The sequence below is a fragment of the Saimiri boliviensis genome, chromosome 13, assembly GCF_048565385.1.
Source record: "Saimiri boliviensis isolate mSaiBol1 chromosome 13, mSaiBol1.pri, whole genome shotgun sequence".
In the NCBI taxonomy this organism is placed as follows: Eukaryota; Metazoa; Chordata; class Mammalia; order Primates; family Cebidae; genus Saimiri; species Saimiri boliviensis.
In genome coordinates, this window is record NC_133461.1 from 21470020 (window position 1) to 21482081 (window position 12062).

The following is a 12062-nucleotide window of genomic DNA, read 5'->3' on the forward strand; positions in this document are numbered from 1 at the left end:
TTCTCATTTGCAAAGTCAAGAATCACAACTGGAGAAGCTGTAGGCCTCTTCATTGCCAGTGTCCTAGCATTCTAGAATGTTTTCCCTGCTTCCTTTGACTTCAGGTCAATACCGCTTAGTTGTCTGAGAGTGTCTAATAATTAGTGGCTTGACTCAAAGAAGAAGAAATGTTCTCTCATTCTTTGGCTTCCCCACCAAATTAGGTTTGTCTTGGCACTCGCATTCATGGATAAGTAGTGGCTTGGGCATAAGGAGGCTGGAGGCAGGGGCAGCGGTTCTTCCTTTGCACATCCTTGCTGGTAGCCCCATGGCCAGGTACCTGACATCAATGTCACAGACAGATGGCATAATAGTCATAGTCAGCACTGCCAGGCACGCAAAGCTACTAGACATACAGCACTTTTACAATAAGACACTTACGACACAGACACAAGGTGGAGAAATGATAGACGTTTTAATATTCAAATATGGGAGAGATTTTTGGGGCATGGAAGGAATTCTTGACACCACCATTTAACCCTGTCTCCCTTGGATCTGTGTCTGCATATGACACTCAGAATAAATAATGAAAACCTAGGGTCTAGCATCAAGCAGGTTGCCAAATGTTTGTGATTATTTCCCCTTTCTGCAACTTAATTGGTTATCTGTGTTGGTGTTGGGGTAGAGCGCCTTGGGGGCTTTATGGTAAAATGTATTCCAATAGTTGGAGGGGACTCTCCTGTGAGTATCAAAAAAAAAAGGGAGAGGCTCTGACAAAAGGATATAATTAGTCTAGAACCAACAAATCCAGGTCAATGCAAAAGCCAGGGCATGTATCTGTAGCTGACTGAGGAGGAAAGAGCCAATGGTCCTGAGCTGATTACTGCTCAGTTCACTGCACTTGACTACACAAGCCTGGGAGCTGCAGGACAGCCAGCTGCCTTTCTAATCAGGAAACTTGGAGCACACAAACTTTTTTGGTCATAAAAATGGTTGTATAGATTTGAAACAGTCTTTAAAAACAAATAGATTTTGCATGATCAGCTAGAAGCTGCTATTCTTCAAAAGAGAAGGGTGATCTATTGGGATCACTTCCAGGAAGTCCTCCTTAAAAGCAGAGATGAGCCTGAGCTCTAAAGCCCTCAATTTCCGGAGAGAAGTCCATTTCCTCACTATTTTGAGTTTTCATTAAAGTGACAGATGACATGGTGGAGGAGGATGGGAAGGTCCTTCTACTCTAAGGTTAAGATGGAGCCAAGAATGCAGTGAGATTTTAAAAATCTCTCTGAACTTAAAAAAAAATCCTTGGCATTATGATGAGATAAAATGTATAGTCTACTACAGAACAATAAACTGTTTTTAGAGATTATGGTCTTTTCCTCTTTTAACCTGCTTTTGTTTAAAGTGTCTATGCATTTATATTTAGTGAAAATGAATGGGCACACTGGGATTAAAACTCCAGAGTCAGAATCTGGCCCATGTACTATTGGCATTAATATCACTTTGCTGTAACCAAATGAACTAAGAGCACAGGTACAGCCAACTAAACACTTCTGTCAGCAATCTCTCAGTGATCCCAACAGTGCAGTGTGAGGATAGTACAGTCCTCTTCCAAGGGACATAGAACAGGGGCTGGGTACAGTGGTTCATGCCTGTAATCCCAGCACTTTGGGAGGCCAAGGCGGGTGGATTGCTTGAGGTCAGGAGTTCAAGACAAGCCTGACCAACATGGTGAAACCCCATGTATACTAAAAATACAAAAATTAGCCGGGTGTGGTGGCAGGCGCCTGTAATCCCAGCTGCATGGGAGGCTGAAGCAGGAGAATCACTGGAACCTGGGAGGCAGATGTTGCAGTGAGCTGAGGTCGTGCCACTGCACCCCAGTCTGGGCAACAGAGTAAGACTTCATCCCAAACAGAACAAAAACAAAACAAAAAAACCCAAAGGGACAGGGAACAAACATGGTGTGGTTGTGATACCCATTAAATTATACCACTGAATTAAAAATGCTTTTAATATCTCCTCTTATAATTATATGGTAATGTGTGCCACAGTTGGTAACACATTTGAACTTGGTGTTGATTTCGTTAGTTAATATCTGGATCTATGCAAGCTGCTCTAATTAGATTGCTTTCTGAAAAGAACAATAAGGCAGTGTTAGGATCAGGCAGAACGTGAGCATAAGGGTGGTGTCTTTCTTTACCATATTTGGTTTAATTTTAGGCATGATCATACCTTCCTAAAAAGGGGCAATGAGCTGATTACTGAACTGCAGCACATTTTAAAAACAGTTATTTGTTGCATTGCAAGCAAGCTAGATTTCAGGAAAAGAATGAGCTGCCCCACTCAAATTCGTAACAAATATGCTTGACTGGCATTTGGAAAGAAGAAAGAAATTCTTATTAAAATTTAACATCAACTTGGCCAGACTTTGGGCTGAACTGGAAGAACAAAGTGCTGCTCAGTAAAAAGCCAGGAATGGGAATGATTTGATTTCTACTCATAAGGCTGAAATAAAGAAAATGAGAATGGCCAGCGACTTCCTTCATGGCACATCTACATAATCTTGGATTCCAACTCTTGCCACTGCACAATGGCTTTTTCTTTTGAAATGCTTAATTTGTAGGTGTATAGCTCTGACTTCAGTGGAAAGAGGAAATATCCAGTGCTACAATGTTCTCAAAGAGAACCAATGGTTCTGGATTGGTGGTTGTGCACACAATGATATGGAAAATGATTGCACCTCAGCACTATTCACATGGGTGCCTGGCCTGGCCAAGCTCCTCCTCCACTTTCTCCCAGCTGGAATGGGTAACATGGTTACCACACTAATTTAGGGTACACCAGATTCCATAACAACTTCTAAGTATTCTTCTTTTTTCTTTATGTGTCCCAGGGTCTTAAGCTGATTCATTGCCTCTATATTCTGGGACAAGACCCAGCCCAGTGCATGGGTTGGGATCATGGGAGGCACTAAATTTAGGCTGGAATGGCCTTGAGATGTGGCCACAGTGCTATCATTTGCCATAATAATGCCTAAGTCAAGAGATGCAATGCCACCCATGACCTAGCCTTTCTTTGAGATCATGAAAGATGCACTGCCTTATATCCCACTCACCACAGAGGGACTACACTGCTGTAGAACGACTGAATGGACTAGTGAGGACTGCATCAGAGGCATTTTTAAAAAAAGGAATTACAAGGGGGTCCATCATGATTTGCTCATTTTGTCATGAAACATCAAAGTTACCCAGAACCTTAAACACATCAAATACAAATGCAACACATACAAGCAAAGCGAATTCAATAGGATTCCTAGCAAATTATTAAATTCCATGGTGGTAGGGCAGGGAGTGGTTGCAGAGAGAGAGAGAGAGAGAGAGAGAGGATGATGATAGAGATAGAGATAGGGAGATAGATAGAAGATGAGATATGCAAACCAGTTTTTTACATTTCCATTTTTCACAGTCTGATCCCACCAGGAAAACAGATACTGCCCCAGTTGGCCAGAGGCCTCTGATTATGAGGACTGTATCTGAGCAGAGCTGCAGAAACTATAGCTCTGGTCCTCATAAAAATGAGAGGCAGTTTATTATTAAAATCTAAACATGAAAATACTTCAAACCATTTCATTAGCAGCATAGTTCCAAATGCAACAATCTCTTTATCAATCAAGTCTAAACCATGTGGCTTCAATGCACGTCCTGCTAAATCTGCTAAAACTCTTAAAAGAGCAGTGCAAAAGAGAAAAGACATCTTTCCCTTTAAATGGCAGACAATCCTTATAAAACATTCTCTAGGGTTCTATTCTGAAGACTATTCAATTTGATTTGGGGCACTTTTTAAACAGCCATTTGGCACTTTCCGTTCGGAGTTCTTAGGCACAGTGTGACAGAGTCAGCTTGGTGAGCCCTTCCCCATGCATTCGGTACAGCAGCTGAAACTCAGCAGGCAGCTGGTGGGACTCCTGCCACTTGGTGGTAAATTTGGTTCCTTTTTTGTCATAGTAATGGTATGGAAGATCTTCCCTTGTGTTGGGGTCAAATCCAAAAGGCCAAAATCCATACAAGTGGATCTCTTCACATATTGCTGACGCAAGGGTGTACATAAGAATACCTGTGCTCAGTCGTTTAGGTGACAAATGTTTGTTTTTCCAGTACCTGTGGAACAATAAGTACATGTGGATTCAGAGGTCAGCGTTGAAGGTTTCAATCAGCAAGGTCAATCTGACTGGGTTGGGTAGTGGATTTGTCAGTGTAACTTTTAAATAGTACTTGCTGTGAAATCATCTTTTAGGCGACCAAAACAAACAAACAAAAAAACCAAACCTCTGGGCACAACTGGCTACATAATTTGTGAGATCCAGTAAGAAATAAAAATGTGGATTCTTGATTCAAAAAGCATAGTGCAAGAGCAAAGTATTAAACCAAGTGTCAGGTCCTTCTGAGCATGGGATTTCCTGGAATCACACTTTTTACACACCTTTGAAGCTGGACCTTGGAGATGCCCCTGCCCCTGGGATTCTCTAAAGAGTAGTGTGGCTCTGACTCAGTGGTAACACAACAGAAGACCACCAAAAAGAATGATTGTACCTTTCTTACATAAAAGGCTCTTGGATAGGGTGAAGGAGGTTGTTTAATCTAAGGGGAACTCCTCTGTCCCTTCCTTTCTCAAACCTAGAACTAAATCCTTCATTGAGGGTTTAGGAAGACTGTGGAGCTTTATTTTTCTTCACTGTCTTGTAAAAGATTGTATTCCTTGCTTCGTCTTCTAACTAGGGGTCCCCAAGCCCATCTTCAGCATGTTACAATCTGACATGTTAAATTTTTTAAATTCAGAAAGTGTGTAAGAAGTATTAAATGTAAATAATAAATTATAGTTGTTATTCCTTCCATATTTAAATAGTGTTAATACTCTGAAGCCTTCCTGCTGATACTGCCAAATATGTGAGGCTTCTACGTGTTGTGTGTGAGATGCAGGCAGATTTAAACTATTCATGAGTCCAGTTTTCTATGGACTGTATTTCCTTCCAGTTTTCATTGACCCCACGTATTTTGTTGAAGCCTGAGTAGCTATGAAATATGATTAACTCCACTTTTGTGGCAAGCAGTCACACAGGCTAGTTTCTGAAAGTTTCTCAGCACATGTAGTTCCTTCTTCATGACTTGAAGGTTTCAAAGGTGAACCTTTCTCCTTCCAGATGAAATTTAAAAGTTCAGTCTTGGTTTTAATATTCCTGTCTAAGGAGTTAGAATGACTCTGACAATGCTTTTGGTTGTCTCCTACCAACCTGTCCCATGGATAAATAACTTCTTTGGGTAAATAACTTCTGCTTTGGGTAAATAACTTCTGCTCCTTGTACCTCAGTTGACTCATCTTTAAACTTAGGAGCTGGGCTATATTACCACTTAAAAAGGTGACCATATACACTGGAGAACTGGAACAATCCCATTTTGTCAGTTATCTGTGTTTAATTATTAATAGCATCCTCTTTCTCTTAAAGAAAAAGTTCCAGTTTGGACTGTAAATTATGGCATCACTCTACCGTTGAGATACACACCAGTTTATTAGACTATAATTCCTCCTCCTATGAGAGGTTAAAGAAACAGATCTTACACATGGTGAACTTTAGGAGACTACAGGATGGGAATAAACATTTTGTGGAATAAAGATCTTCAGAATTCCCTGTTTACCAGGTTTCCCAGAACACACTGAAACTTGTAATAAAATCTGGGGCTATGTTAGGACACTGAAGCTCCTTACATAGGGGAAACTGAAGTTGAATTAATTTTCTCCAGATAAGTTAAAGGGAAAAAAAGTTCTACAAATAGTCTTGTTTTATAAAATGCCCTGGACTAGTGCTTCTCAATTCTTACTACCCATTGGAATCTTCAGGGCAGTTGTTAAAAATACCAAGTACCGCCGGGCGCGGTGGCTCAAGCCTGTAATCCCAGCACTTTGGGAGGCCGAGGCGGGTGGATCACGAGGTCAAGAGATCGAGACCATCCTGGTCAACATGGTGAAACCCCGTCTCTACTAAAAAAAATACAAAAAATTAGCTGGGCATGGTGGTGCGTGCCTGTAATCCCAGCTACTCAGGAGGCTGAGGCAGGAGAATTGCCTGAACCCAGGAGGCGGAGGTTGCGGTGAGCCGAGATCGCGCCATTGCACTCCAGCCTGGGCATCAAGAGTGAAACTCCGTCTCAAATTAAAAAAAAAAAAAAAAAAAAAAAAACCAAGTACCTAGTCTCCACTTCCTTACCCACCAGATGAATTACATTAGGATCTCCTGAGGCAGAGCACAGACAATAGTATTTCTAATGCTCTCAAGTGATTCTAACGTACAACCAGAGTTGAAAATCACAAGACTAGATGAAAATATTGCATCCCTGCCTGATTTGGCTATCAAATTCGAAGAGATAACAACATGCTCATAAAATACTTTTTTTTTTCATGTTTTTGCACTCAAGTATCAGATTATAAAGGTAGATTGTGCAATTTATGATTTACCTAGGCGGTTTGCTAACCTTGGACATCTACAAAAGACATAAATTTAAGTCAACTGCATCGTTTCTAAAAAAACCACTTGATTTGTCTCTAGCCATTGGCATTTTTGGAATATAGCTATCTATTTAAAGAAAATTCTTGATTTGTGGTGATTTTCATGACTGCTCCATAGCCTTACTACCAAGGGAGAGGACAAAGAATAGAGACAAGAGACTCATGAAGTACCAGTGCTTCCATTTGACACTTGGTTACCAGCTGTGGGTAGATGGAACTTCTTAGCTGGAATGATTCATTCATTCACTCATTACAAAGGACATGAGTTTCTCCTAACTACTAACTAACCATAACAACTGAAGAATTGGATGGCTCCCACCCCCAAGAGATTACAACATTGATTTGCCATCTGGTAGGGTATGAGTAAAATGCAATAAAATATACACACCTGTTGACATGTTGCATTATATTTCCCGGCCAAGCCAATTGGACTTTTAACTGACCTCTGTGTTCAACAAAAAAGTCAACTAATGTCCTGGTCACAGTTGCTGAAGTGTGGAAGAAAAATGCAGGGATCCAAAGAATGGCCCCATCAAGCTTTTTTAAACTGAGGAAAAAGTTGTTACGATCCTGAATAGTCAAGAGATTGTTGTAATATTTTTCCAGGATGCTGGGGTTGAAGGTGGTAAGGTTGGTTTTTCTTCCAACATCTCTTTGGAAAGCCTCCGTAGGGGCAAAATTGCAACGGAAAACAAAATCTGATTTATCTATTTCTTGTCCACACTGGCTCCCTGTCAGGATCCCACTATTTCCAACCACAGCACAAATATTATAATGCTTGTTCATAATGGGTGACACATCTGGAAGCAGTGACCGGAAGTTATTGCTAATAGAGAAAACATATTTATGGCTGGAATAATCATAGTGCATCAGTTGTCCAATCCGAACACTATTCTTGGTCAAAGAAAAATTTTTTATTACATCGACATGCTGAAGAATTTCTTGCCTAAAATAAAGAGAAATTCATTAAAAGCATTCCATTCAGAAGAATTGATTTTCCATCTTATGTCTTATGCTGCCTTTGCATTCAGAGGGAATCTTAGACTCAATGAATCCAAAAAAGATTATACATACATAATTGTGATCCTTGAAGGGAGGACTACTTTAGAATGTATACATATTCTATCTTTCAGTCAATTTCTGGGTGTATTCTTTGAGGCTTATAAATGCAACTTTCAGTTTTAGCTGCCATACCTTGGTTTTCTACTCCACATGAAGAGTGTATCTTATTTAATCAGCAGGGAGGCATAGACCAAATTGTGTCAGAAAATATAGAGAGACAATTTACACAGGCCTGAAAGAGCTCACATTAATGCACAAACATTAGTAACAGAGTTTGTAACTAGGTTCTACTTGTTTGTTACTGGGCTGCAGTGCTCAAAGAATATCAAATGTCATTGGTGTCCAAATAAAAGCCAAACAGATATGAGTCGGTATAGCACTATCTATTTTTAAAATATGAAGATGGTAATAGCAGTGGGTATAGCTGAATATTTAATAGAAATGAGATGATAATCTCATTAAGGTCCTTTGAATAATGAAACAGGGATTGTTTTCTACTTGATTATATAGAAACACAATTTAGTTGAAGAAATTTAATCCTTAGAAAACAAGGCTATTATAAATCCTAAAAATATATCCATATTCTAACAATTAAGTACATAAACAAGACAAGACTGATACTTAGAACTAATCTCAAGTTGCTTTCGTATTGAGCTTTAAGTAAAATTAAGTACCTCTTCTTAAAGTTTCAGCTATTTATAATATTCAAGAGAGACCAGTAACAGGCTACTTTGCTGTTAGATTCTCTAATATTAAATAAACCCATTGAATTTCTTGAAACTTTTGCCTAAAATGTAGCAGGAATGAAATGAAATGCTTTGCATATCATCACATTGCCTGGAATTTTATTTTAAAAAATGACTTCATTCTTCAAAATATAGGCAACAGCAACTGAAATCTTTAAAACTCCCCAAGTTACCGGTACCATTCTTACAAGCTGTTAAAAAGGTAAGGCAGATTTTAAACACTACTTATAAAAATTTAATTAAAGATTATCGAATTAATTGAAATGAGGGAAGTTTTGAGAAGGAAATATTCTTCTGACTGGTCATTTGGATCAAATGGCCTGGTTGGGAAGAATATTTTTTATTATGTTAGAAATGTTTTAGGGAAAGCTAGAATATGTTCTCCCCATGAAAATTTTCTGGGTTGTCCATAAAATTAATATTGAATTAAAACCCTCCCAATTATTAAAAAAAAACCACAGCACTTCTAGAGTTTTAGATTGATTGACTTTCATGAACTAATTTATAATTAAAGTGTTTTTAAAATGTTCATCATAATCATATGACTGTATGTTGACTTTTAAACTAAACAATATTTTCATGATACCATGAATATCCACTGCATTTTTAAAAATTCTGCCCATAGATTAAACTTTTAAAAGCAAGAGAGAGCAATCACTAGAAATGCTATGACCAAAACACAACTCCCTAAATAGAGTGGTTCGTAAAATAAGTATTCACACTTCTAATGAATACGCTAGATGGCTCACATCCCATTTAGCAGTACAATCCCACCATGAAGGAAGGAGTAATGAGTTATCGTGGTTTGCTAAGAGTAGACCAGAATCACTGAGTAGAATAAATATATTTGAGCAAATCTCATCCTTCTTCCTTCCACCTAAAAAAACAAAAAACAAAACCAGTAACCAAAAACCGTCTTACGTGTATAAAGTGAAGCTGCTACAACTAGTATGAATTAAGTTAGGTAGCTTTACAGTAAGTTTAAAGCTGTAAAGACAATGAAAACAGGCAAAACCTAAACAAAACCAGTTAAATACATATATTTGGGCCAGCCTTTTTACCAGCAATTTGATGGAGACAGATTATGGCATTTTCCGTGTTTCTGTGAAACAATACCATTTTATTCTTTTTTTCAAGTTTTTTTCTTTTTCAGTGAGGGAATGAAAATGTGTTGGGTGGTCTTTTTGCAACTAACCTTTTGTCTGTTTGTAAGAAATAGATGGCTTTGGCGGTACTTGCAAGACTTGTTAGCTGTAAATCATGGTGCTCAATCAAGCCCAAATGAAGCACCTTTTTTTTCTTTTCAAATTGGCCCTCCTGATGTGTCCTTTTTATGAGAGGGCACTACATGCACAGGGGAGGGTTCCTGATCATTGCTTTGTGCAGTCAGGCCAAGAAAACAACGCAGATACACCTGGTGGTGAGGGTGGGAGGTGTAGATGTTTGTTGTTTTAGATGTTTCTGTTTGCTTTTGTTTTGTTTTGAGCTCCAGAATTCTTAAAAGCACCTTTTTAGATCTTTTCCGCCTATCCTACCTTTGATGTAAAAACGCTGTCCGATTAAATGTCCACTTAGAAGGTTTCTCTTGGAGTTCCTGGGTGAGAGAATTCGTAATGGGCACAAATGACGGGTCTAGAAACTTCAGCGCAAATTGTGACCTGGAGAGGGGCATGAGCACAGACAAGCGTGCTGGCCTCAGCTCTGGGAAGCCGAGGTAGCCATTAAAGTCCAGCGGCCGGGGCGGGGGCGGCTGGCACGGGCGCGGGCTCCGTTCCATCCCGGAACCCCTCTCATTTGGTCCACCCTGTGCTCCCACACACGCCCAGGATAAAGAAAGAAAACTAGGGAACCCCGTCTCCATTGTCCATCCCTCCGGGTGCCAGAGAGACCATAAAATGGCCGTCATGCGGAGAACAGGGCGCACGCCAGGCGCAGGCGGCGCAGAGAAGACCAGGGAGTCAGCACCGCGGACAGCGGCCGCCCCTCCAGCCAGACCCGCGACGCCCCCGCAGCCTCAGAGAATTGATTTTGGGGGAAAGGGCAGAGGAAACCGGAGGCCCAGGGCACTGCCGGGGGTGGCTCCTGCCTTAACCTCTTCCTTCCCGAGCCCACGTCCGATTTTACTTCCGATATAACTTGGCAGGGGACCCCCGGGGGCCGCCGGCCAACTCCGCTCCTCCGCCGAGGCGGGGCTCCTCTGGGTTCCGCGCCTTGGTCCCGCCTGGGACCACAGGTGGCACTTTGGAGTTGCCACCTGCCGGTCAGGAGGCCCCGCTGGGAGAGTTCCCGGGGTCACAGGTAGGGGCGGGGGCTCTCCCAGAGCTGCATCAAGCTGTGCCTGGAGCCTTCCCAGACCGGCCCTCAGCCCGGCAGCGACTCCGACCTGGAGAGGGTGGGCGGCCCTTCCGAGGCTCGCTTCCCGCAGGGGGCGGGGGAATTGCAGCAATCCCGGAAAGGGGGGTGGGCGGTGGCAGCGGGGGAAAGGGTCGAGGGAGAACGCCCCATGGGCTTCCTGAGAATAAACCCGCGCAACGTTTGATAGCGGTGGGGGAGGAGAGGAGGAGGGCGCGAGGGGAGTCCGGCGCCTGCGCCATTAAACCGCCCGCACCGCCCCGGGCCCGGCCCCGGCCCGCGGAGTCTGCGGACAGGGCGCCGGGAGGGCGCTCCCCTCACGCCTGTCCACCTCGGCTCGCCGCCCCCTCCCGAACACACACACGCTTTCCCTCCACCCTCACCCTTCTGAAAGCCTCCCCCAACCCCCACTTCTGAAATGAGGGAAAGGATGCCGAGGAAGAATACGAGAAATGCAATCACATCGATTAGGACAACAGCTTCCAGGGGCTTTGGATTTAAAAAAAAAAAAAAAGGGAGGGGGAAGGGAGAATTAGAGAGAGGAGTGGAAGGACCGCGCAGTTATCTGGCCCAAAGAGTCTCGGAGAAGCAAAAACACCCCTCCTCCAGGCCTCCCCTTCCCCAAACACCGTATCAACCAAATTCCCGAGGGCGCTCGTACAGAGGCCCGCACTCACCGGAATCCCGCGTGGAACATGTACATTCGGGGCGCCCCCGGGCTGGCGTACTTGGGAGTGGTGAAGATGTTCTCCTTTTTCAGAGACACGTAGCTGATGAGAGATAAAATCAGCAGGGCGACGCTGAGCATGACCAGCCCCAGCACACTGGCGACCCGGGCCATTTTGCAGTTTCTCATCCCGGGCTGGGTTGGGTTCAGGGAAACCGGGGAAATCGGTCCATTGAGCGGCCAGCAGCTCGCTGGCGTGTGTGTGTGTGTGTGTGTGTGTGTGTGTGTGTGCGCGCGCGCGCGCGCGGCGTGTGAGCGCGTGTGGCGGAGGAGGGGGACCCGGACGGTGGGGGGGAGCGGCAAGGGCCGGGGGTGGGGGCAGGCAGGAGCCCTGGAGAGGAACGGGACCCCCTAGACAGGGGCGCCCGGGGCCGAGCTCAGAGCAGGAAGATGGAGGGGCTGCGCGGCGGCGTGGCGATGGAGCGCGCAGCGCCGTGCGTCCCCGGCCGCCAGCTCAGGCTCCCCCGCGCGTTTCCAGAGAGGCTGCCATCTCCGCCGCCGCCTGCAAGATAAATGTGATTGGAATAATGTTACAGTTCGATCTAAGCACAGGATTTAATTAATGAACTCTAATCTCCCAAATAACCGGGGGGAGGGGGTGCTGGAGAGGGAGGGAGGAGGGGGAGGGAGTGGAG

The 12062-nt window shown here is 43.4% G+C and overlaps 1 protein-coding gene across 1 annotated transcript; it reads right to left on the bottom strand.

Annotated features, from left to right (window-relative positions):
* Positions 1–588: 588 nt before the first annotated feature.
* On the bottom strand, positions 589–11734 carry ST8SIA3 (ST8 alpha-N-acetyl-neuraminide alpha-2,8-sialyltransferase 3). The gene is made up of 4 exons (XM_003926044.4): positions 11378–11734; positions 9884–10006; positions 6929–7486; positions 589–4139 (listed from the first exon to the last, which is right to left on the bottom strand). The coding sequence occupies exons 1-4, from the start codon at positions 11554–11556 to the stop codon at positions 3857–3859; spliced, it is 1143 nt and encodes a 380-aa protein (XP_003926093.1). The 5' UTR covers positions 11557–11734; the 3' UTR covers positions 589–3856.
* Between the last annotated feature and the right edge of the window lie 328 nt (positions 11735–12062).